Source organism: Setaria italica, chromosome V (assembly GCF_000263155.2).
Source record: "Setaria italica strain Yugu1 chromosome V, Setaria_italica_v2.0, whole genome shotgun sequence".
In the NCBI taxonomy this organism is placed as follows: Eukaryota; Viridiplantae; Streptophyta; class Magnoliopsida; order Poales; family Poaceae; genus Setaria; species Setaria italica.
The window spans coordinates 35,087,591-35,112,692 of record NC_028454.1 but is presented as its reverse complement, the minus strand read 5'-3'; the positions used below and the strand labels follow the sequence as shown (position 1 = coordinate 35,112,692).

General features: G+C 47.0%; 3 protein-coding genes and 1 pseudogene across 8 annotated transcripts; all 4 read left to right on the top strand.

Moving 5' to 3' along the window:
- The first annotated feature begins 24 nt into the window (after nucleotides 1-24).
- On the top strand, nucleotides 25-3,118 carry LOC101784076 (zinc finger CCHC domain-containing protein 9). Of its 6 annotated transcripts, none has more exons than XM_004972081.4 (8): nucleotides 25-328; nucleotides 425-489; nucleotides 966-1,134; nucleotides 1,243-1,331; nucleotides 1,500-1,632; nucleotides 1,929-2,021; nucleotides 2,122-2,224; nucleotides 2,536-3,118. In XM_004972081.4, the coding sequence occupies exons 1-8, from the start codon at nucleotides 185-187 to the stop codon at nucleotides 2,910-2,912; spliced, it is 1,173 nt and encodes a 390-aa protein (XP_004972138.1). In that variant the 5' UTR covers nucleotides 25-184; the 3' UTR covers nucleotides 2,913-3,118. The 6 variants fall into 6 exon arrangements, with proteins under 6 accessions (XP_004972138.1, XP_012701738.1, XP_022682768.1 ...); XM_012846284.2 differs by lacking the exon at nucleotides 25-328 and adding an exon at nucleotides 762-885 and having other exon boundaries at nucleotides 484-618; XM_022827033.1 differs by lacking the exon at nucleotides 25-328 and adding an exon at nucleotides 762-885 and having other exon boundaries at nucleotides 484-618; nucleotides 947-1,134.
- A 3,299-nt stretch (nucleotides 3,119-6,417) lies between these two features.
- LOC101756925 (ras-related protein Rab7) lies at nucleotides 6,418-11,032 on the top strand. The gene is made up of 7 exons (XM_004969685.4): nucleotides 6,418-6,648; nucleotides 6,836-6,862; nucleotides 7,267-7,366; nucleotides 7,469-7,615; nucleotides 9,283-9,363; nucleotides 9,440-9,585; nucleotides 10,593-11,032. The coding sequence occupies exons 1-7, from the start codon at nucleotides 6,593-6,595 to the stop codon at nucleotides 10,654-10,656; spliced, it is 621 nt and encodes a 206-aa protein (XP_004969742.1). The 5' UTR covers nucleotides 6,418-6,592; the 3' UTR covers nucleotides 10,657-11,032.
- A 4,072-nt stretch (nucleotides 11,033-15,104) lies between these two features.
- On the top strand, nucleotides 15,105-16,590 carry LOC101783672 (annotated as a pseudogene).
- Nucleotides 16,591-19,177: 2,587 nt separating this feature from the next.
- LOC101756513 (probable WRKY transcription factor 57) lies at nucleotides 19,178-20,363 on the top strand. The gene is made up of 3 exons (XM_004969684.2): nucleotides 19,178-19,499; nucleotides 19,661-19,810; nucleotides 19,990-20,363. The coding sequence occupies exons 1-3, from the start codon at nucleotides 19,183-19,185 to the stop codon at nucleotides 20,183-20,185; spliced, it is 663 nt and encodes a 220-aa protein (XP_004969741.1). The 5' UTR covers nucleotides 19,178-19,182; the 3' UTR covers nucleotides 20,186-20,363.
- The last annotated feature ends 4,739 nt before the right edge of the window (nucleotides 20,364-25,102 follow it).

Here is a 25,102-nt window from a genome sequence, read left to right as displayed (position 1 = left end):
CCCCTCTCCGGCTCTCCCCTCGAGGCAACGCCAGCCACAAAATCAACGAGGAGAGCAATCGGCACTCGGCAGCACGCACCGCCGCCGCCCGCTGCCCACCTGCCTACTGTACTCGTGGCAGACGCACCAGCAGACACGCGGGCCGGCCGCCGCGCCCCGTCCGTCCTCCACGAGCCTCTTCCGGATGCTGCTCCGACTAACGTGCGCCCGCCCCGCGCCGTCCGCGGCGGCCCGGTGGAGACCGCCTGGGCGGGCGCGGCCGGCGCCGCGGTTCCGCAGAGGGCGCGCCGCGGCCTCGGTTGAAGGCACCGGCGCTCCGAGCTCTCCGGTATAGAGAACTCCGCTCACGCTTTGAATCTCTTGTTTCTCCTGTAACTCCTAGGCCTTACTCTTGGATCCATTTGCGTTCGTACGACCGTTGCAGCTCCCGTATGACCCTTTGACGGACCTCCTCGGCCCGGACGTCGGCACCAGCTCCTCACGCTCACAGTACGTTTTTTCTTTCTCCCTTCGATTGGCATGCATTTATGTGCTTGTTGGACTGCTTGTGGCCCTCGTGCCCATTAGGTGATTGAAGAATTGGGATTGTTGATGAAAGGTGCACTGGTCTTGAAGTTGGTACGTAGAATTTGTGTTTGAACTATGGAAAATCACTCGATTTCACCATTAGGTGATTTGCCGCAACAGCCTGTATACTAAACATGGCGCTTGAACCTAGCTGCTAACGAGTTGTTTTAATGGATTTGGGTATGTCTTGCTAGAAGTTTGGTATAGAATTGTTGCTTATGCGAGGGACTGAGGATCCAATTGTCCAAGGAAAATGGTGAAATTCCAAGTTTCCAACAGAGTTTGGACATTTGTAGTGCATGCCATCAAAGCGATTGGGTATGAGGGTTGCAGATTTGGATTCCTTCAAAATAGAGTGGTGATTCTGATACTTTATTAGGTTTGACTTTTGGCTGCAGGAATACAGCACCTATTGCGGAGAAGGGGAAACTGAGGTCCTGGGTTGGTCCAAATGGGCAGTACTACCGTGAGCTGCCTTGCCCTAGCTGCAGGGGTAGAGGTTACACTCCATGCAAGCAGTGCGGAGTAGACAGATCAAGCTTGGACTGCCCTATGTGCTATGGCAAGGTGAACCTTCCAGATATCTTGTGAGTCATCTTGAAGGAGAAATAGATGAATCCTAAGTACATGTAAATTTCAGGAAACTATAAATTTATTGCTATGCATTTCTATCAGGGCATTAGGATGTGTCTACAATGTGGCGGAGATTGTGTGATATGGCAGGAATCTATTGATGAACAGCCATGGGAGAAGGTTCGATCAAGGTATCTTTTCTACAACTGAGACTAAGTTTTGGTTTCAGTTGTCCAGCCCATCTGCATTTAAGTGTTCTAAGTAAATATTGTTAATGATTATTGCTTATTCAAGTGACAATGTATGGCATGGCTTTTTGCACTCTGGACAAGTTGTCAGCTATCCTTTTGTTTTTGCAGTTCTCCCTTGAAAGTAAAAGAAGACGATGAAGTTGACAAGTTAGAGATAAAGATCAACACTCCAAAAAGATCAAAGCGTACTTATCCTTCACCTTCACCAGAAGTTGCCATGAAGATTAGCAGATCATTAAGAGTAAGTAATGTTTCCTTACATGCTGAAAGACACATCTATACACATGCGGCTGCACTTTTCTTGTCAATAAACATTGTTTAAAATGCAATCTGTCATCCATGTTTTATAGGACGACAAAACATACATGCACCACTAAGACAGAAGTGCCTAACTAAATCCAATGCACCTTACCTGATTACGATTGACAATGGAGCCTTTTTATCCCCTTCGATACAAAAACTTTTGAGCTCTATGAACTTGCTTTGTAATCATTTCCTTTTTCTTGTGACTTTGAAACGGCTTAATATTAATTGCAGAGTCTGAATGCTCAAACAGGATTATTTACTAAGCACATGAAGATTATACACCAAGACCCCGAATTGCATGCTCAAAGAGTTGCTGCAATCAAGGTAAGATGCCAAACATTTTCTTTTTAGCGACATGTTCTTGTTAAATACAATAGTTGATTTGGGCATGTTCATTTTTCTCCCTCTGCTCTTGAACATGAAGAGAACAAAAGGTACTGCTGCTGCAAGAAAGCATGCTTCTGAAACTCAAAAGGCTTTCTTCAGTAACCCGAAGAATCGGCTCAAGAGAAGCATTGCGATGAAAGGTTAATGATATAACTTTATCTTTTACCTGCAAGCATTCATGTCAAGGGTAGGCTATGTTTTACAGAGTTTGACATTAGCCAGCTACAGCCTTTATGTTCTTAGTTAGCATGTGACGTCTAATATACAACTCCCTCCAGTCACAGATAAGTGATGTTTTTTACATTGGATAGTATGCGTTCCAAGCCAAAATATTAGTACCAAAATTGCCTGTAGTTTTCCCTTGTTAAATTTTTTTATGGCAGAATTGTCTGAGTTCCACCAACATTGACTTGGCATTTGATGACCAACATTGGAACCTGATGCTTTGCAGGGGTGAAATTTTACTGCAGCAGATGTGGGCAAGAAGGACACAGAAGCTTCTATTGTCCAACAGTGAGGAAAGATTCAGCCAGAGTGCAGTTCAAATGCCGGTTATGTGGCATGGAAGGGCATAATAGCCGAACTTGTGGCAAGCCAAAGTCAGAGAAAGAGCAGCGGCGACAACCTCGGCACTGCAGCCGATGTGGTGAAAGGGGGCACAACCGCCGCAACTGCCCTAGATCTACTGATGCGGATATTGGTGCTTCAGGCAATATGGTTAACAAAGTTACTGGTCCTAATTCAGGTACTTATTCATGTAGTTTCTGCTTAGAAAAGGGGCATAATAGACGAACATGCCCAAAAAGAAAGGCTAGCGTAGGAAAATGAAAACTGTGAGCACACAATTTTAACTAAAGATAATGTAAAATGTTTCAATTGGATTTTGGGTCATAAAAGCAGGAAAACTTTGTGGAAACTGATATGAATGATGCAGAATATTCTATTGAAATCCAATGCTATCATTGTAACATGCGGTTGGCTGGAACAGGCACAGCAGGTCTGGAGTACCTCTATGCAACAAACTGTTATGTTCATTAGCACTGACACGGAAACATGCTCTCTGCTGTCCCCTCTTGTTCTGTTGGTGGCATGTGAATTATCTTTAACTGTCTAAACACAAAATGCCCTAAATAGCAGAGTGCAGTAGAGGATGCTCTTGTCCTCGTGCAATTTGGAGAAATAATCATAGTAGCCTCATTACCATGTGTTGCATTATGATCTAGGATAAAAGGACCATCCTAAGAGAATATTTTTTGTTTCTTTTGGGAAATGGTTGGCAGTAGGAGTTGGCACTGAAGAGCTTCAGCATTTGCAGATGATCTTGGCAGCCATGTGCTGTCTCATGTCAAAATTAGTAACTTTGTTGATGATACTCTATTGCAGCCATGTCACATCCCTGTGCAGCCTCTTCCTGTGTGCCTGTAGCAATATTTACAAATGATGAGGTTAGAAGTTGAGTTATGATGTTCTGGTTTATCTTCTGAAGGAATTTGCGAGCTGATGCTAGTTCCTGTAGTGGAGTTTTATGATTGTTGGATTGGATGGAAGTAGAAAATGTACTGACATAGCTGAAGTGGTAGCCCCATCCTATCCCATGCTTCCCACATCTTCCATTGTAATACTGCATATTTGCATTTATCAGCCTGAGCCTGCAGCGACAGTTTTGGGACTACTAGTACATAAAGTTCAAAATATTCCATGAGTACTTAAGAACACGTCTTGAGAAACCACTGCTCTTTCTGTTATGTGTGCCATATAGCAAATATAAGGTAACATATACTCCCTCTGTCGCATTCTGGCTATGTACTGGGACAAGTACTCATCCAGGTACATAGATAGAATGCCTTATATTCAGGACAAAGGGAGTGGATGAGATTTGAATGTTAGTGAGGACTACTCCCTCCGTTCCAAATTTTATAGATCGTTTAATTTTTCTAAGTTCATAGATATTATCATGCATCTAGATATAGTGTATGTCTAATATCTATGAATCTAGAAAAGCCAAAATGACCTATAATTTGGAGGAAGGGAGGTTGGAACGGAGGGAGTATTTGCCTTACTCATGCAAGGTACTTTCCCTTTGTAAGGTTTTTGTAAGGTTCTGCATTATATTCGGTTCCTTCTCATATGTTTTAAGTTTGCTTTTCTACTACTGGTTGCTAGAAGAAAGCAACAGAGCACATTTCATCTTCAAATTCTTAACCTCCTTGTTTGCGTAATCCTGCTTAGCAAATTTTTAACAGTATTCAAAATCCAGAAATCCGTATTGTAGGTGGTTTGTCCCAATACTAAAACTAGTCCACGTATGAGCATATGATGAGGAGGCAGCAGCAAGAGCTTGCCTTGCTGCCGCCTCCTTGCCATAGTTTCCGAAGTAGACCATTTATTAATTGGGATCAAAAGTGGCCTGTCTAATTGATACATGTGCATTTAGCATAGGGATTCTGTTTGTCAGAATGAGTTGGCAATAAGTTTATTTAGCATTTAGCATCCCCTGCATATTTTAGGACCTGACTTCTGTAGTCGTTCCATAATTGATGCTATGATATGAAAATGATATGGATACTCCCTCCATCCCGCAAAGAGTAGGTTACTCCCTTCGTTCCGCAAAAAATATCTTTTTATGTTTATCTTAGGTTAAACTAGTATCAATATTTATAACACTAAATATGATGTTATGAAAATATATTTTATAATGAATCAGATTCTTGCTACACATAAAAAATATTGATATATTTTTATATAAATTTAGTTAAATATAGGAGGGTTTGATCTAGGAGAAAACTAGCGGAACGAAGGGAGTCCGCGAGAAAAAGTTAGGCAAGGTGGTTTCCTGTACGAGGGAATAACTAGAGGGTCTAGGACCTGGAACCGTGCGATGTTTAGTTTCCCCTAAAATCCTAATTTTGGCACTATGCAAAAGAAGATTTCCCATCACATCAAACTTGCGGTACATGCATGGAGTACTAAATGTAGACGAAATAAAAACTAATTGCACAGTTTTGTTGTACTTTGCGAGACGAATCTTTTGAGCCTAATTAATCAATGTTTGGATAATAATTCACAAATACAAACGAAATGCTACATTTGCGTATTTATGACAAAATCCTAACTTGGCACTCCCAAATTGAGAACTAAGGGGGTGTTTGGGAAACACCTCCTAAACTGTAGGACACGTCATATAGGATGTTTAGATATTAATTAGAAATATTAAATATAATCTAATTATTAAACTAATTGCACAGATGGAGTCTAATTCGCGAGACGAATCTATTAAGTCTAATTAGTCCATGATTTGACAATGTGGTGCTACAGTAACCAGTTGCTAATGATGGATTAATTAGGCTTAATGGATTCGTCTCGCTAATTAGTATAGGGGTTCTGCAATTAGTTTTATAATTAGCTCATGTTTAATACTTCTAATTAACATTCGAATATTCGATGTGACACTCCTGAAACTAGGCCTTGTTATCCGGAACCGAAGATGATCCCACGCCTGCTATCTGCTGAGCTGCACGAGTTTCAGTCCTCGAGCCTCGCACGATCTTGTTCGTGCCCGTGTATCTCCAGATCCAAGGGATGTGTCTCCGCCATGCACGCGTCCGTCCACCAGGCTCGTCCGTTCTACTGGATCCTGTTCTGACAGGCACGAGGCGAATCCCACGTCTTGCTCGATCGGTTGACTCATCATCCATCCAGATCTAGATTCCCGTCCGGACATCCGCTGATCCAAACACAGGCACGAGCGGCTCAGGGCCGACGTGAGTCTTCCAGCTTCGGACGTTTGATTCTTGAGCTAAAATCTGTTATTGTCACATCGAATATTTGAAGAGGATTAAATATAAATTAATTATAAAACTAATTATAAGATGGAGGCTAATTCACGAGACGAAACTAATTAATCCATATGTTTACTGTAGCATCATATTATCAAATCATGAACTAATTAAGTTTAGTAGATTCATCTCGCAAATTAATCTCCATCTATACAATTAATTTTATAATTAATTAGTACTGCGTACGAAGCATTCCTCTTTGAAATTGAATTCAGCCGGGCGGGCCTGCGCGACCTAGCTGTGCCTGGCGCGCGGCGCGGCTTGTCAACCAATCCTACGGGCGCCTTAAAAAAAACTATCCTACGGGCTACGGCCACTACCCCAGTCCCAGACTCCCAGTGGTGGCAGGCACCACCGCGGCACGCACCTGCCCGTCTTGCCGCCTGCCTGGCACGTCCTCCGCAGCTCCGCTCCCCAACGCCAAAAAACCGCACGGCCAGCTCGCGTCGCCTCACGTCACGTCTCCTCAAATTTAAAGGCCAGGACAGGATCACATCGACCAGATCGCATCATCCATCCGTCAGAAACTCAGAATAAAAAAGAAATAATAGGAAAATCAAATCCATCGCCTCCAGCACCTCCGTGAGCTTCCCCTGCTCCTCCTCTGGATTTCATTTTCGCTCCCCGCACCAGACGACAGGCGGCGAGGGGGGCGATCGCGATCGAGCTGCCATGTCGACGTCGCGGAGGCGAACCCTCCTCAAGGTCATCGTCCTCGGCGACAGCGGGTCAGCCCATTGCTCCCCTCCCCCTCCCCCTTGCCCCTTTCTCTCGGATCCACCCGCGTGTGGATTCCCGGGTTCCTGTTGTGATTCCTGGGCAGCTTAGCGGTCCGATTTGGATGCCGTTGCTGTAACCGCTCTGTGGATTCTGGTCTGTTGGTTTGATTTAGTCCGGTTTGGTTGATCTGTGCAGGGTCGGGAAGACGTCTCTGATGAACCAGTATCCTTGATTTCATCTCCGACGCCTCGCGTTCGGTAATTAGGTCCAGTTTGATGTCCGTGAAGTTGGTCCCAATTCAGTGGATTTGTTGTAGGAACGCATCACTTAGTTTAGGGGTCTGGAAATTTGGATTTCTGTGAGCTCTCACTTGCAGTCAATAACTGTTTAACTGCATTTTCATACTACTATTTCATTCGTTGTGCTGTGCGTCAGGGTGACCCCTGATTCTGTGAATCTCGTTCTGAAAGCTCTGGTACATTCGATCATTCTGATTCCAGTATGTGAATTGAGGTTAAGATGATGCAAATGCTAGAAGAATCGAGTATCATGACGTATCCAATGTATCTAAAATGTTGGGCATCTTTTGTACTTTGGGTGCTTTGATGTTCTTGACTTTCAGCTAGATATGTCCACAAAAAGTTCAGCCAGCAGTACAAAGCTACAATTGGTGCAGATTTCGTCACAAAGGAGGTTCTCATTGAAGACAGGCTAGTCACGTTGCAGGTGAGTGCCACTTTGTCTCCCTGAGTTGGTGAGCTTTCTCAAAGAGAAGGGAGATGCTGCTGCTGCTGCTGCTGTTGTGGTCACGTGTTGCTTTCATCCTAGATCTGGGACACCGCGGGGCAGGAGAGATTCCAGAGTCTTGGTGTTGCATTCTATAGAGGGGCAGATTGTTGTGTGCTCGTCTATGATGTCAACTCTAACAGGTCATTCGATACACTCAACACGTGGCATGATGAGTTCCTCAACCAAGTAAGAATGTCTTATCTTACGAATTATTGTGATATTTGATCACAGTTATAGATATTTCCTGTAGTGGTTTCGGAAAAGATAGTTATTGAGAAAAGATAGGTATCAATCTTAGTGCATTTCATCATTTATCATCTCGACAGTATTTTACAAGCTGACAGCTTGATGTGATGTTGCCAATAGTTTTGTGAAGCTTGAGTATGCGCACATATCTGCATGGTTTTTTAATTATAGGTGTTTGAAAATATGTTGAAGTTAGCCTTGCCTAGTGTTTTATGAATTTTGAATTTGCAGCATATGTTTAACTCATTTTATGCTGTCATTTTTTCCTCTCGATTTTCCCACTCTCAACCTACCATGTTTTGAACACATATAAGCTGCAAGGAACCCTATAAACGAATTATCAACATTTTTAACGGAATAAGTATATTTGATGGTTCTAAAAATTCTGGTGATATCTATGAATTATCTCTCCTAGTTGAGTAGAAGTTAACAGATAAGACCGAATTTTGCATTGAAGTCTGATCTAAACAGAACACAAAGGAAAGAGAGGAAAATCTTCTTGAAGTTTGAAATTGTATGCCTATGGAATCTGATACAAATTTCCTTAATTGATTTTAATCTATTCAATCCATATGAAGTTTCAAAAATTCTTACATGAGTATTGGTGTGTCGAGCTTACTACCAAATATTGTGGGTTGGTGATTACAATTTTTTATACCATGAACTGTATGTCATTTTCATTCTAAAATACCTTACTCTTAAATAGCTGATCATATTTGGCTAAAAATGGATTAGCCTAGATCATATAGTTTTTACTCCTGTCCGTGTCTTGCGATCGCTTGACTGTGAGGATGTGTTCAGGCAGGAACAACAGTCTGTGCTCACTACTGTTACTTTGGTAGTTCGCTCTGAACTATTACTTTGGCAGTTCAGTTTTCTTCTTGAACTTTGGCAGTGCTGACATTCTGACTATTGGGATTCTTTAGTTGTACTGATTGAGCTTCTACCTTGGTGCATAACTAGCAAACAAATGAATGTTGAAATAGCAAACAGATGTGTCAAGTAACTATTGGCGTCCTAATCTACTGTTACTATGATGACATGATTGTAGTCTACGTCTCTAATGACATATTGATACAGTTATGTTCTTGTTAAATTGTCGGCTATTTTCTATGAGTTGTGTATATCCAGTCAAGAATTCATTAATGCATGATAAAACAATGCAACAGAATCATAAAGCGTAGTTTTTTCCATTTTGAATTGTAATCCATGACATAAACTCGTTCTGCTATATTAGAACAGGAAGCTTTGATAATTCTGCAGTTCGCAGCTTGCTGTATTCTGTATCTTGCTTGCAATTCATGTTATGCTGTAACAACTAAGGTACTATTTGTGCTTGTTAACTTTGTTAGCTATCCTGGAACTCTTAGACATTTTATATATATGCAATGATGGCCTTAATCGATTTTACTGTAGTTGTTGAGTGGAATGGAAAACCACCTTATGTTTTAGTATGTTTTATCTGGGGATCTGGTTGTTGTGATGTAATAATATCTGAATCCGGATACTGTAACATTTGTATCTCTTATAGCCAGATACTAAATGTGTATTTCTATTGCATCTCATCCATCTTGATTCTTGACAAGGTTATTTTCATTTCTTTTCAGGCTAGCCCATCAGATCCTAAAACTTTCCCCTTCATCTTGCTTGGTAACAAGATCGATGTAGATGGTGGAAAAAGCAGAGTGGTTAGTTTTGTTATTACATGATGATTTGTAACTTATGTCTCGATATGCCAATACTTGATTATTATGTTTCTCACAGGTTTCTGAGAAGAAAGCAATGGAGTGGTGTGCTTCCAAAGGCAACATTCCTTACTTTGAAACTTCTGCAAAAGAGGACTACAATGTTGACAATGCATTCCTCTCTGTTGCCAAGCTTGCTCTAGAGCATGAACGTGATCAGGACATGTGAGTAATTTCATCCTCCTTAGTTTGTTGTTTGGTAGGGAGCTCATTCAATCCTTGGAGTAAAAGCATGTGTTGTTAATATATATGACCAGACTTGTTCCCAGCTGCACTGCATTTTTTTTAAGTCTTATTTTTAACTAAGCTCATTAGTCCTTTCCTGTGCAAGATTTTATACACCCCACCCATTTTGTGCAACCTTGGCTCTAATTTACTGGTTGCTACTATTCTTCAATCTGTCAAAAATAATTTGTGGATAGCATTTTGTTTAGTTTTCTCTTCTTGCTGTACAGTGTTTTATTTTTATGTTGAGCTTCTGCCCTTGTATAGTTTTCTCTTTCTTCTTATTTATTTAATATAATACCACAGTAGGGACTCACCTACTGTTTCTGCTTTAAAAAAAATAGTTTTTTGTTTAGCTAGCTTTTAGATATTCTGCAATACATGTAGATGGTCTGGAAGTCCTATTTAACTCGTTTGTATGCTTTTGCTCCCAGTCTAACATTTTACAAGCTTTATTGTTAATGAATAAGGTTCTATATGTGCATAGCTATTCTTTGCTGTCTTAGTGATATCTCTTTATGTTGTAGATGCTATTGATGAACTTTTCTGTAGACAAAGGAAAACTAGTAGGTTATAATGATGGAACATTCTACACTAAAGAAGCTACCTCTGTGAACATCCAGAAAGATGACCCATATTAGTTTTGCTCTCTGCTGACAACTTGACATAGGTATCTAGGAACAGATACGCTTTGTTCACTAGTTGATTCATGCAAGATGAAACAACATATGTATTAGAGCAGATGTATCACCCTTAACATATCTGAAAACAGATGGTTAAGGGAACACAGAACAAGGGAACACTTTGTATTAGAGCAGAATCGCATATGTACATCGTTGGTTTTTGTTATATTTCGTTACATTGTTTCAGCAAGATGAAACAGCTCCTGCACACATGCTAATTTTCCTATTTAGCTATTGATTTACACCCGTCTGTCTGCTCTTCAGCTACTTCCAGGCTGTTGCGGATCCGGTCCCGGAGACTGAACCGAGAAGCGGATGTGCATGCTAGTAGTTAGTCATCATCCTCGTCCCTTCCAGATTTTGCTTATTGATTGTGGCATTCTTTTCGAGTGATGCCGAGCAGGCATTCTTTTTAAGTGATGCTGGGGCAGGCATTCTTTTAGTTTTCACAATGTACACTATTGTTCCAGACTTCAGTCATCCAACTCTTGCTTTTGTAGCGATTGTACTATATTTAGCGACGGTGTTTTTTTCTTCTTTGCGAGCCCTGTTTCTTGGTTTGGGCAATAAGAATGCACGGAGGTAGACGATTCAGGATGTGGCCTGTGAAAGGTCAAACTCCTAGCCTCGGTTGTATTCGTCCGGTTGTAACTTGTTGACCTCAAATGCGTTGAGCTCTCGTTGATGCAGGCTTATCGCTGTTCCCTGCCCTGGTTGAACGTGCGCATTTCCAGTTGAATGATCACGTTCGAATTCCTTGTCTGTGGTTGGTTTGTGTGGTCTAAACTCCGGGTATTGCATCGATGTAATTCTTGTAGAAGCGAAGTTGCATTCCTGACCTTGTTTCCAGGAATTGTACGTGAATCGCATTTGACTGTGACATCCTTCCCGGCCCGGATCTTGCTGTGCCGGTGGCGAGAAGGTTCAGAAACGTTTCCAATGGAATTTTCGCCGAGACAGATCATTCTCCTCACCATGATTGTCTCTGTCGTCGTACTGCTGTGATTAGTATGCCGGCATGCATCTCCACCGCCATTTGTAATTCTGCATGACGTGACATGACAGCGGAAGATGTACCGTGAAGCAACACAGCCCACAAACGAAAGGGGTGCTTGGGAGTGAGAGGCTAAACTTTAGCTCCTGTCACATCGAATGTTTGACATTAATTAGGAGTATTAAATATAGGCTAATCACTAAACTAATTGCACAGTTCCTAAGCTAAATCGCGAGATGAATCTATTAAACCTAATTAGTTCATGATTTAACAACGTGATGCTACAGTAACCATTCGCTAATGATGGATTAATTAGGCTTAATAGATTCGTCTCGCGATTTAGGCTAGCAGTTCTGCTATTAGTTTTGTAATTAGCTCATATTTACTCCTCTTAATTAACATCCGAACATTCGATGTGACAGGTCTAAAGTTTAGCCCATCCCTCTCAAATAAGGCTTCAGTCGACAAACGGATGGGAGTACACGTTGCTGAAAGCTACGGACGCATGTCGTTGCGCGCCAATGCAGTGTATGGGTTGAAGGCTGATGCTGAGCCTCTCAAATGCGCACGTGCTTGGATCGCCGGGGAGACTAATCCTAAACCTAGACTTACGACTTTACAAGGGGCTACACAACAAAAGGAAAATGTGGTTGAATGAGTGAAAAGGCAGCTAAGTAATTAGGGCGTTAAACATTGGCTGATGAAATGGCATAGCTAATCTGCAATGCTCTTGATATTTCAGGAACAAAATATAAAGAGGACAAATACTTTAGGATTCACCATTAAAGAAAGAGGCCGACTCTAAAGTGAGGTAACTTGACTTAAACCCCAGCAGGCAGGATGGCTAAACCTAAACAGCCTCCCCACACGAGATTATCAGGGGACTTTGTTGTGCTTGTTTGACGGGAGCTAAGCGAATCAGTCGCTCTTCTGAAACACCATATGCTTGGACACTTGGTGATTAATGAAATAATGAAGCCTGTTTCATTCGACGGCGTCATGTGCAGACAGCAGACTGGTCGACCTTTCTCAACGCTCGCGGTGGATGATGGGAATATCTGACTCGATCTGCTTTTCTCCTTCCCATTTTGAGAAGCACGATCCACTGACAATTGGCACGGCTAAACACTCGTGCTGGTCTGCTGGATGACTCTGCGGTGCCACAGAAACGCATGCATTACGCATGCCTGATGCTTAAGACTTAAGAGTGGCATGACATGGTTGCTCACTTCCATTGGCGCATGCAGGCTCGACTGCGGCTACATGGTTTATGATCTACAGGATTACTACTGGATAAACTGTAGAAACATTCACCCTGATTCTCCTCATCAGGCGGAATTCGAGTGAACCAAAATGTTTTACGAGGAAGGACCAAGATATGGGACTGGGAAAAGGTCGAGAAAATGCATCAGGCCATGACGAGAAAAGGGTTACGTGCACTATGTTTAAGGTTCAATCGAGTTTAGCATATATAAGCACTTTTTCCCCGTGGTGTGATGGTGCACCGAACTATCGTACTCTACAGAGGATACGTCGGTTTCCTGGTGACGCATGCTAAGGGCGTCGAAGACATCCATCTCACTGTTTGCAGCTTCAGACGACCGTTCTGTGTGTTTGGGGTTGGGTGCATCCCCTTTCAACTCAGAAATGCATGCCCACTACAAGCTAGCTTTCACCTTGACTTGCTGGCGCCCTGGATCCTGTGGGCAACTGGGCAAATACGGGAATGCGACTCGCATGAAAACGAGCCATTGTCTATGTTCCTGGCAGGTTCCGAACAGAATAGTGCGTGCTTGGAGTTGAGGTGCAAATCTACAACAAGTCTGCAGCAGTGGATTGTGTGGGAAACATAGCGAATCAACCGGACAGGGACGCCAAAGGGAGCAGTGTCCTTCGAATCAACGTCACCTGGGCATACGCTTATCTGCTGTCCACTGATTAGAACGGGATCGAGACGCACGAACCAAAACTAGCGCAGGGTAGTGGGCAAGGATCCACATCAAACACATAGCTAGTATGCATGCCCCACTCGGTCACATCGACAACGCCTTCCTGGAAGATTGGAGGCTGCGAGTTGGAAGGCAGGCAGCCAATTCGGCATCAGAGCCTCAGAGGCAGAGCAACTGCGACGAGCTCCTGTCGCCTGGACAAGCAAGATAGAAGCTTCTGTGATCACCGATCGCTGTCCGAACCGCAGAGCACGCTGACGCGACGTCTTTGGTTTCCTCTGCGTGGGGGCGTGGCTACTCCAACTGAGCACTGTGTTTCCCACGCAGGTACGTTCCGTTTGGTCCGGGCAGACGGGCAGTTGCAGTTCCATCATACTCTGCCATGTTCGTACTGGTACAACCTCATCCTCTGTTTTTCGTCGAAACGAACGGTTCGTCGGCTCGTCGACTGCGTCAATGTACGGTTGCAGATTCAACCTGAGCATTCATTTGAGCACCGGTTGGCGTGCACGTCTTCGCTCCTAAAATTCATATCACATCGAATGTTTAGATACTAATTAGGAGCATTAAACATAAATTAATTACAAAACCAATTGCACAGATGGAGATTAATTTGCGAGACGAATCTATTAAGCCTAATTAGTCCATGATTTGACAATGTGATGCTATAGTAAATATGTGCTAATGATGGACTAATTAGGCTTAATAGATTCGTCTCGTGAATTAGCCTCCATTTATGTAATTAGTTTTATAATTAGCTCATGTTTAATTCTCCTAATTAGCCTCGTGACATGAATTTTAGACCGGACTAAAGATCAAACACAAGCTCGAAGAGACGGTGACCTTACACAGGAGTAGTCGGCGTCGTCAGTCGTACTGCCATGACCTGACCTAAAAACGATGTCGAAACTTCCACGTAGCCACTGGCCAGAGGTATCGACAATCGACCATGTGCCCGCAGCCTAAGAACAGCGAACGGCGCGAGCAATTTGCTCTGGCAGCGATCGATAGGGCAGGGCGCACCCAGACCAGTGCAGCCAAGACCCGGCCGGCCTCTTTAGGGGCCGTTGGATACACCCCGCTAAACTTTAACACTTATCTCATCGAATGTTTGGATACTAATTAGAAGTATTAAATATAATCTAATTATAAAACTAATTGCATAGATGGAGTCTAATTCGCGAGACGAATCTATTAAGCCTAATTAGTCCATGATTTGACAATATGGTGCTACAGTAACCATTGCTAATGATGGATTAATTAGCTTTAATAGATTCATCTCGCGAATTAGACTCCATCTGTGCAATTAGTTTTGTAATTAGCTTATGTTTAGTTTTTCTAATTAGCATCCGAACATCCGACGTAACCTTGCTAAAGTTTAGCATCTTGTATCAAACACCCCTTTACGCTGGCCAGAGAGACTGGGGAGTGGGGATCGATCAATCGTAGGGCAGGGCAGGTTACACGCGTGTAGGTGTAGCCGTCCACAAAATGTCTCACGAAGCAGCGCCACCACACACACACAAATAGCAAGGTCAGCCACACGACGTATTCAACCGTTACCTTGTCCGTTGGAACCGCGGCGTGACCGAGCGGTAGATGTTTCCATGTTGGTGGCCGCTGCAACAGCTGACCGGCCGGCCGGGTGTGTGGAGCCTGCGTAGTAGAGTGCATGTATCCAGTATCCTCCGGGTCGTCTTCTGGCTGGGCTGGGCAGGCATCAGGAAGGCAGGCAGCGCCGGTCTCTCGTGAGCGTCCATGTCTACGTATCTATACCGCTGTAAGATTTGGAGGGCTCGGAGAGCCTCAGCGCTTCAATCCTATCAGTCCTTGACGCGTGTCCCGTTTTTACCGTCCAGCTCGCTTGCCGAAAACAATGACGCCGCCCAGGCCTCGCACGCGGCGGAGGCATCGTCGGTGCCTCCACGACAAATAAGTTTCCCCTGCAACAACTTACAAAAAAAATGACTTCATATGCTCACCCCCGAGGACGTCGACGACGTGCGCCGCGAGGCCCACATCATGCACCACCTCGCCGGCCACGCCGGCGTCGTCTCCATCAAGGGCGCCTACGACGACCCGCTCTACGTCCACATCGTCATGGAGCTCTGCGAGGGTGGCGACCTCTTCGACCGCATCGTTGACCGCGGCTACTTCTCCGAGCGCAAGGCCTCCAAGATCGCGCGCGTCGGCGTCGGCGTCGTCGAGGCCTGCCACTCCCTCGGGGTCATGCACCGGGACCTCAAGCCCGAGAACTTCCTGCTGCTCAGGAACAACGACGGCAAGGACGGAGACAACGACGAGGCGGAGCTCAAGGCCATCGACTTCGGCCTCTCCGTCTTCTTCAAGCCCGGGCAGGTCTTCACCGACGTCGTGGCCTCCCCCTACTGCGTCGCCCCCGATGTGCTCTGCAAGCACTACGGCCCGGAGGCGGACGTGGGGACGGCGGGGGGTCATCATCGACATCCTCAGCGGGGTGCCGCCCTTCTGGGCCGAGACGCAGCAGGGCATCTTCGACGCCGTCCTCCGGGGCACTACCGACTTCGACTCCGAGCCGTGGCCCGCCATCTCCGACAGCGCCAAGGACCTCATCCGCCGCATGCTGCGCTCGCCCCCCGCCGATCGCCTCACCGCGCACCAGGTCCTCTGCCACCCGTGGATCTGCGAGAATGGCGTCGCCCCGGACCGGCCCCTCGACCCCGCCGTCCTCTCCAGGCTCAAGCACTTCTCCGCCATGAACCGCCTCAAGAGGATGGCGCTGCGACGTCCTTCAAGCATCAGGAAAAAATCGCCGTCACCTGCTTCGCCCGCCCGCCTGCGCTGCCCCTGCTGCTGGGGGCCCGCGCTGCCCGTCCCCGCCGCTGGGGCCGGAGCCGGCCGACCGCGCCGACGGGACCGCACCGCTACGCCGCCGCCGCACCGCTGTGTCCGCCGAAGGGGTCGGAGCCGGTCGGCCTTGCCGCCGGGGTGGAGCCACCTGGCCACTCGCGCCGCTTGGGGCCGCCGGCTCGCTCCATCGGGGTCGCGCCGGCCCAGGGAGCCGCGCCGCCCGCCTCCGCCGCCGCCAGGGCTGGGGCCGAGGTGGCCGAGCCGGCCTCCACGCCTGCCGCCTCCGCCGCTGGGGCCGGGGCCGATCTGGCCGCGCCGCGTCTGCCTCCGCCGCCGCCGGGACCGAGCCCGAGGTGGCCGCGCCGCGCCTGCCTCCTCCGCCGCCGGGGCCGAGGTCGCCGCGGCGCGCCTGCCTACGGGCGCGGTGGACGTTCTTCCTAGTTGTCTCATGCAGCCATACTACTCCGGGTGCATGAAGTATTACTTTTAGAGCAACTCCAAGAGCTCCTCAAAAAATTCTTTCTCAAAATGAGGTATTGGGAGCTATGCTTAAAAAATATTTCCCCCAAAAACATATCAGCCCACAGCAGATCGCTAAAAAACTACTCCCCAATAATTCAAAACAGGTCACGTCATCGAATTGGTCCATTAAAATTAGTTGATTTTTTTTCTCTAGTACCGTGTCCAGTGCCCCGTCAAAATACTCCTCTGGCATCCTATCACTCCGGTGCCTGTGCGCACGGAGGTCTCACGCCGCCGTCCCTGCAAACTGACGACGGACGACTGACGCCGGCCGCCACCCCCTTGCGAACGGACGATTGACGCGTGCCCCTGCGCGCGTGCCGCAGGCAGGCGTGCGTCCTGGATCCTCCGAGTGAACCATGGATAAGAGTAATGATTACCGTCGTTTTCACTGCACCTGAAGGTCTCGCTACTAGAAAGGCCGTTCATTTGGGACAGGATGGCGCCAGGCAATGTACATTTCCAAATCTAGTAGGAACTTATGGATTTTCAAAACACAATTATATTTACATTTAACTTCAGCTACCAGAAGACATGATATGGAGCATACACAGCACATGGCTTCAACTACCAGGTCTATGATGTGCCTTGCAGTTCATACTTCTCTTCTCTAGCAAGACTTCTGCACAAGATATGACATACTAGGGTAACCATCCCCAAGCATGGATCTGATGCAAGAAAACAATTTTAGAGGCTGCTCAAGTTCATCCTTGCAAACATTCCAGAGAGGGCCAAGAAACATAGCACAATTCAGGATAATATCGCAGCAACCACAAGATGGTATTGAATCCAACGTCTAAAACACCTAACCACCGGATAATCGTTAGGCTTTAGCAAATAAGCAGACCTGAAGCAAACCATCTTGTTCTTGCGCCGAATCAGAAGCAGGGCTCCCTCTTCGGCAGCTTCAGCACTAGGCAAAGGACGAGCCACCTGAGCAGTGCTCCCTGTCACTGTCCCTTGGTCTGGAGGAACACCAGGCGCTGCAGCAGGGGAACACCACGCGCCGCTGCAGGGGAACACCAAGCGCCGCCTGTGGGGAACACCAGGCACCACCGCAGGAGAATACCTGCCGCCGCCGCAGGGGAAGACCTGCTGTCGCCGGTCGGGGAAGACCTGCCGCCACCGCAACTCGGGGAAGGCCAGGCGCCGCCGCCGCTTGGGGCCTGCCGTCGCTCGGGGAACGCCGCCATCGCCACCGCTCAGGAAGTCCAGCGCCGCCGCACGGGAAAAAATGGCGCGCGGGGAGGAAAAAAGGGCGCCAGTGTCTATCGCGGACGCGCGCGGAACGGATTGGGGAAGGAAGTGCACCGCGCATATTTACGGGGAAAAAAGTAGCGAATGCGGGTACACGCAAATTTGCGGGAGGTTTAGGGGAACTGTTGGAGCAACTTTTTTTTTCCCAATTTTCCCTATTTAAGGTTTTAGGGGTAATTTAAGGGAGCTCTTGGAGTTGCTCTTAGGCTTGTTTTAAATCAAATTATCTTAAATTTTATCAAAATTGATAAAAGAACGCATCCAAATCTATGACACGCATAATAGATTCAATCATGAGATATATTTTTTAATGATATACTTATTTGTTAATTTTTCTATAAATGTAGCCAAACCTAGAGGTAGAGGCGGAGCTTGAGGAACATATCGGGCACCTAAGAAATTAACCATAGTGAAATTAGGAAAATATTGGGGGACCAACCTAAGAAATTAATCATAGTGAAATTGATGCTTTTGTTAGATAATCTCCGGTGAAAAATACTCTTTTGTAAAGGAAAGTTTCTAAATCAGGAGCCATGTCCCCTTTGGCCACAATGAAGTTCCACCAGACTTAAAATAAATATAAAAGTAGCTATGTTTTAGGATAGAGAAATTGCAAAATTTTCAACGAAATTGGAAACACATGCGTGTCCCACTACCGAGCAAATTATTATTAGTGTGCAAGCATCCAAGGCGCGGTGACTAGATGATCACGTGTTGCTACTTGGATGTCTAAGACAAAATCACTGATCGACGGCACGAGCGGTTAATAAACTAGCCCTTACTTGAATTCGTCGTCACGTATACTCCTGGTTGTAGACTCGTAGTAATAATTTTCGAATGTGACGTAACGTTATTTACACGGGCTCCCGCCTCTTGCCGCAGCCGCAGCCGCCGCCACGTAGGCCCACACCGCCAGCGCCACCGCACAGACAAGGAAGTTGGAGACATGGACGGACAGAGACCTTTTCCTCCGCCACGCACGCACGTTACGTACGGATCCCCAAAGTGGCTGCCAGGGACCGCGGCAACAAATCAACGATCCGGAAATCGGAACGGGGCGGCTGTGTCCTCCTGCCGAAGCTTCTCCGTACGTGCGCCCAGCTAGGAAGCCCCGTGCGAAAGCCCGCGCCCGCGTGCGACGTCCCCGTCGCATCCCCGCGCGCGCGCCCACCGCCCACGCCACCAGAACTAGCGACGACGCCTTTGGAATCTTTCGGGCCGCCGCCGCCGATCCCCCGGGCGCGTGCTATAAAAACGAGCGCTTCGGCGGGGCATCTCTGTATAGCTTGCAGCTGGTCGGCCCATGCACATGGCGCTAGCCTCCTGCAACTCCCTCGCCGACGCCGTCTTCCTAGACATGGCGTATCGCAACCCGTGCGACGGTGGCTTGGCATCCACCTTCTACGGCGGCGCTGGTAGCCCCGCGGCAGCTTTCCTTCGGCCTGCGTTCGGCGCGGCCCCCGCCGACCTGGCGCCGCAGCAGCGGCAGCCCGACGCCTTGGAGTGCCTGTCGGACGACGGCGTCTCGTCGGTTGTAGTGCCTGGCACGTTCGGGACGCCGCCGCCGCCGCCACCGCGGATGCCGGTCGTGCCGGATGCCTCGGGCTACGCTCATGCTAGGTGAGTTTCGCGCATGTCTAGACTAGACACTTGGTGCACTGGCGTGGTACAGCTACTGCTAGAGAACTTTCTTCTTCTTCTGGGTGCATCTCGGTTGAGTCGCAAAGCATGGGCACGTGCACGTTTTGACCAGCCGGTTCGTGAACCTGGACATTTTTCAGGGGTACGGCCGCCGTGGCGGGGGAGGGGTCGACGCCGAGGACGACGGACAGGATCGCGTTCCGGATGAGGTCGGAGGAGGAGGTACTCGACGACGGCTACAAGTGGAGGAAGTACGGCAAGAAGTCCGTAAAGAACAGCCCTAATCCGAGGTACATGTTTAAATGGGAACAAAAGGCAGCTACTATATATACACTGCTAATTTGTAGTGTATGTCAATTTGAATATGCCAAGAGAAAATGGATGAAGAGGAAGAATTTACGATGGATTGAAAGTTTGTTTGGAACTGCCGGCCGGACTGACGAGCCTTCAAATCAATCGTTGATTACAGGAACTATTACCGGTGCTCGACGGAGGGCTGCAACGTCAAGAAGAGGGTAGAGCGAGACAAGGACGACCCGAGCTATGTTGTGACCATGTACGAGGGGGTGCACAACCACGTTAGCCCCGGCACCATCTACTACGCCACCCAAGACGCCGCCTCTGGCCGCTTCTTTGTCGCCGGGATGCATCAATTCGGTCCTTGATGATTAAGCACAGCAAGTTAGCGCAGATGGACATACTGACTACGTATAGCGTAGACACATCCAAGTATACATTATCTTAATCAATCCGCTCAACATCGAAAATTAACATGGCTGTAATATCTCAAGCTGGCCTCTTAGCGTTTTGTTTTATGGTGAAGATGTTAAGTAGTTGCCCCCACACCTGATTTTCTGCTACTAATTATCGTACTCCCTCCATCCCAAATTATAGGTCATTTTGGCATTTTAAAGTTCATATTATATATTTAGATACATAGCAAAAGCAATAAACTTAGAAAAGTCAAAACGACCTATAATTTAGGATGGAGGTCGAACTTCCTTCAACCTAAAAAGCAAACATTTCCACTACTACAGAACAAGCTATTACCAACGGACTTTCACCGTCGGTTTAGGAGCAAGTAGGGGCAGTGGCATTTAAATCGGCGGTGATGCTCCTTCTCACCGTCGATTGGTAGCTAAAACTGACAATGATACTATCACCATCGGTTTTTACCCCCACCCAATAGTAAACCGGGAGGGGGACTGGGAAAAACATTTGGATCCACTTAAATCAGGCATCTAAGGTCGGTGCCTTTCTCCCTTCCTTTACAAGCCTCCTTCTTCTTTTTTCCCTCACGCCATTTTTTTCTCCCCCTCAATTAGAGGTGTCCCCCCCCCCCCCCCCCCGCGCGCTCTCCCTCCCACTCTCCCGCTCTCCCTCCCTCCCCTCTCCTCCCTCCCTCTCTTTCTGCTAGCCGTTGTGCAAATCCGCCACCTTCGTATGCCTCCCCTCCGCTCCCCCCTCCGCTTGCCCCTCGCTAGCGGCGGCGGCGGCGGGGCTATGAGAAGTGGCAGCGGGGGTGAGGAGCGATGGGGCAAGATTTGGAGCAACGAGGTGGGGCTTCGACGGTGGGTGGCAAGGTGGGGCTCCGAGGGCGCATGATGAGGTAGGGATCCGGTGGCCGGGGGCACGTGGTGAGGTGGGGATCTAGCGGCTAGCGGGCGCGAGCTAGCTACGACGGTGATGATTGCGGGTGCGAGCACGGTGAGATGGGGATCCGGCGGCCGACGGACGAGGGATGTGGCTGTGGGCGCAGGCTCCAGTAGCACGGGACTATAGCGCTCTATCTCTCCCCCTGGGTACTGCAGCAAGCGGCATGTATGGGCAAGCAGGGTGCGGCTAGGGATTCTTTTTTTATTTTTTTAATAGGCATCACCGCAGACCTATATCCGCCGATGGTGATGCAGGTTTTTGGGACCATCAGGTGATGCACTGTTTTGCAGTAGTGTTCGTATTATGACTACCATTCCATCCATTATTGTAAAAAGAGTATACTTCAATTTTAGTTCAAGTCACACTATCTTAAAATTAACACATGCATTTAATCTCACATATGTTGATACTCTTCTCTATAAATTTGGTTATACACTTAATATCGTTTGACTAACGATAAAACTAAATGATACTTTTTTGGTGCATTCTGAAAAAGAAAAAGGTTTGTTGGAACTTTACATGGGAAGATAGGCATTACAGTTCCCAAGTGAGTGTAGGTAATTTTCATATGGGTTTAACCTGAGCACTTTGGGAAATATTTTTCTTTTTATTTGTTCACATACCTATAGATAATTTAATCTGTGGCACTATCCGCTTCAGTTAAAGGAATAAGATATCTATATGCCACTCATGTCACCCTCACGGAGGCGATAGAAGCCGGCATGTGTGCCTCACACGTCGGAGTTGTCTTCTTCCTCGTATGCTTGTCCAGTTGTCCTTCTCCCTCAGCACTTGTTATCATTGTGCCTCACCTTTAGTAGGGTTAAGCTTCAGATTTGGGTGCTAGGGTTTTGCATTTGGGGATGAATCGCTTGAGCTTGAGAGGGATATCATTGTGCCACAGGGTAGCCAGCATACGATGAGTTGTGGATAGGAAAACAAGAGCAACTAGCTATGGGCGATGGAGGGTCGTTGGTAGTCACAGAGGTGGCAGAGGTGCTATAGCGACGTTCCAGATGTAGTTAGGTTAGGGTGGTCGTGGGCGCCACGACTATAGGTCAATCTGTCACATATGCAGGGTCTACCTATCAGCTCTCTCTTCCTCCTCTCCTTCCGTTTGACTCCCCCGGCTTCCTCCTCTCCTGTTAGCACGCCGCCGCCGCCGGGTTAGAGCTTCAAGGTGGTGCGGCGCGGGGGTGTCCTGCCGATGAGCACTCGGGTTAGGTTTTTTGCGTTTTGGTGGTTCGGGGCTGTCAGGGGGAGGTTCATGGCTGCCGGCCTTAGAAAAGGGGGGATGGGGGGTAGGGAGGTCCGCGGAGGAGGCGGGTTGCGAGGCAGCGCAACACAGCAGCGGGGACGCCGCCGGCCGGGGACGGCGGGTCGACAGCCGGTGAGCTAGGTATGGGTGGGCGCGAAGGTTGGAGGTGAGCTCCTTGGCGGAGCCGAGTTAGGGCAGCGGAGGGTGGTGGCGGCGGAGCCGGAGGAGGAAGGCAGCGGGGGAGCCAAGTTAGCACGTGGGGGGAGGGGGAGGATCGCCGGCGACGGGAGTCGCCGGAGACGATGTATGTGGGCGGCACGGGGGCGTGCGGGGTGAGGAAGGTGGTAGTGGCATGGGGATAGGCCGGCTGCCGTCGTGGGCCAACAACAGTCTTGGGCCGTGTGCTCACTGAAGGCGACACTGTTGTTGACGCTCGTTAGTGATACCTTTTTGGTACCATTTAAGTGGTATTTTTAGACTTATTCTTATACTAACCCGCCACTTGGCACCTGAAATAATCCTATATTCGCCTATGTGTTGTGTTTTGAACCATATTGCAAAAATCATATGAAATACAACATAAATGAAGGGTTTCTCTACAAGTTGGATTTGGGTCCAAACTTTGGATATTGGAAGGCTCAAACACGAACATTAAACTGCAGGCTCGCAGGAGGAGCTGAACTTGCACGTGGTGTACCTTCCTTCTCCGAACTCTAATTGGGATGAATTTACAGGAAAAATTGCATGCCTCAAAAAAATCTACAACTTTCATATGAAGCGCTCGGGCATTGGAGGCTAAAAGAGGGTAGGCTGATCGACCTATGGGGATCCAGGCCAATTGGCCTAGTCCGTTTTCGGCCCCGATTGACCTCCCCTTTCATCAGGAGGAAGCCCACGATATTCCTAGGGTTTTTCTCCAGATGCTTCGCCTCGAAGGCACCCTAACCGATGCCACCAAATATAAATACCCAAGACATTCAACAAGGAACACAACCCCGATGAGTTTAGACCTAACCACCGCCGCCACAAGATGAGAAACAGAGATTAGATCAGATCACCTTAACGACCAACGCCGGCGAAAGTTAGGAGGCGCAAAGAAGCCTCGGCCAGAGGAGCCCTAGGCCAATCGGCCTAGGGTGTTCCTGCACCCCCTCATCGCCATCTTCAGTGACGACGTTCTCCAGAGTCTCCATCACCCCTTTGTGCATCGATCTTTGTAAGATGATGGGGTAAAGCCTCTATTCATCCCTAGGATTATTTGGATCCTTGATATGTAACTGCTACATGTACATTATGCATATCAATGCTTCATGGTCTATGGCATTGCAATACTTTATTTACATATGTGAGCGCTTCGTATGTCCTTGGTAGAGTTTGTGGTAATCGTAGTGATTAGCTTAACTCTGCGGAAAATACAGATGTGTGAGTAAGATTGTTGATTATCCCTGTGTAGTGATGGTACGGAGGAGGGAAAGAGCTGAGCGAGCACATAATCTCTGTGATAGCTAGCGAAGGCAACACCCATTTGTGTAGTAGATGCATATTCATGTGAACCTAGATCATAGGGATGGAATGCATATCTATCTCTGTTATCTTTATTGTATCAATCTTGGCTCCTTATTTAGTTTAGATTAGTTTGTTTCTCTACACAACCCATATTGCCTGATTTTGTTAGTAAGATTAGTATAAAGTGAAAGTCATCAATCCACTTGTTCCACGGATTGATAAACCTTGGGGATACTCTAAGGAAAAAGCTATAATTGATCCTTGTGCTTGTGGTTCACCAATTGGCGCGCTAACTGCCATCAACAATTGTGGCTTTCAACTGCGCGTCTGTGACGCATAGGGCCTGTTTGGATGCGCTATTGCTAAAGTTTAGCATTTCCACCCATTAGCACTCCCGTTAGAAAATATGACTAATGGATAGATCTAAAGTTTATGAAAAGTCACTTTTGCCCTTTTATCTCGTCACCTCCTCCCTTTCTCTCTCCCCTTTTTGTCTTTTCACAAGCTATTAGCACTCATTAGCTCCTTCCCACCAGCTAATGCTTTTACATTTTTTGAGGGTAGGCTAAAGTTTAGTTCTCATATTAGCTCTTCTATTTGAATAGGCTAATGTATAAAGGTGTTAAACTTTAGCACTTTATATATTAGCTATGGTAGCTATGGGATCCAAACACACCTATAGACGCATCCGGTCGTGGGCAGCCTAGGGACAAACGGTGACAGAAAGGCTAACACAATATAGAGACTAGGCAAGCGACGGACGGTCAATACGGTTGCTAGATTATATCATGTTCCCAGTCATGGTACATCCGCTACAATGTCACGCACCCAAACAGGCAAACAGAATACCCATTCAGCTGCGATTTTTCCTTGCATAGTTGTTTAGTTAATTATTTTCACTAGATATATTCCCAGATTGGAATGTGCAAATATCACCAAGGTATGAAGTGTGCAGGAACCTGAATGAGTTATATCAGGTATAACGAGATAAGATGACCTAACGAATGTTTGTCCACCCAATTTGCTAAAATGCGGGGTAAAAGAAAAAACTCGACCTAGTGTTTAAAGTGCGTGTGGAATCCCTGCTTTATGCCGATTCAAAGGAGAGAGAAGTCTTTCAATCGGTTCAAAGGAGAGAGAAAGCTGAACTATTATACTTCAG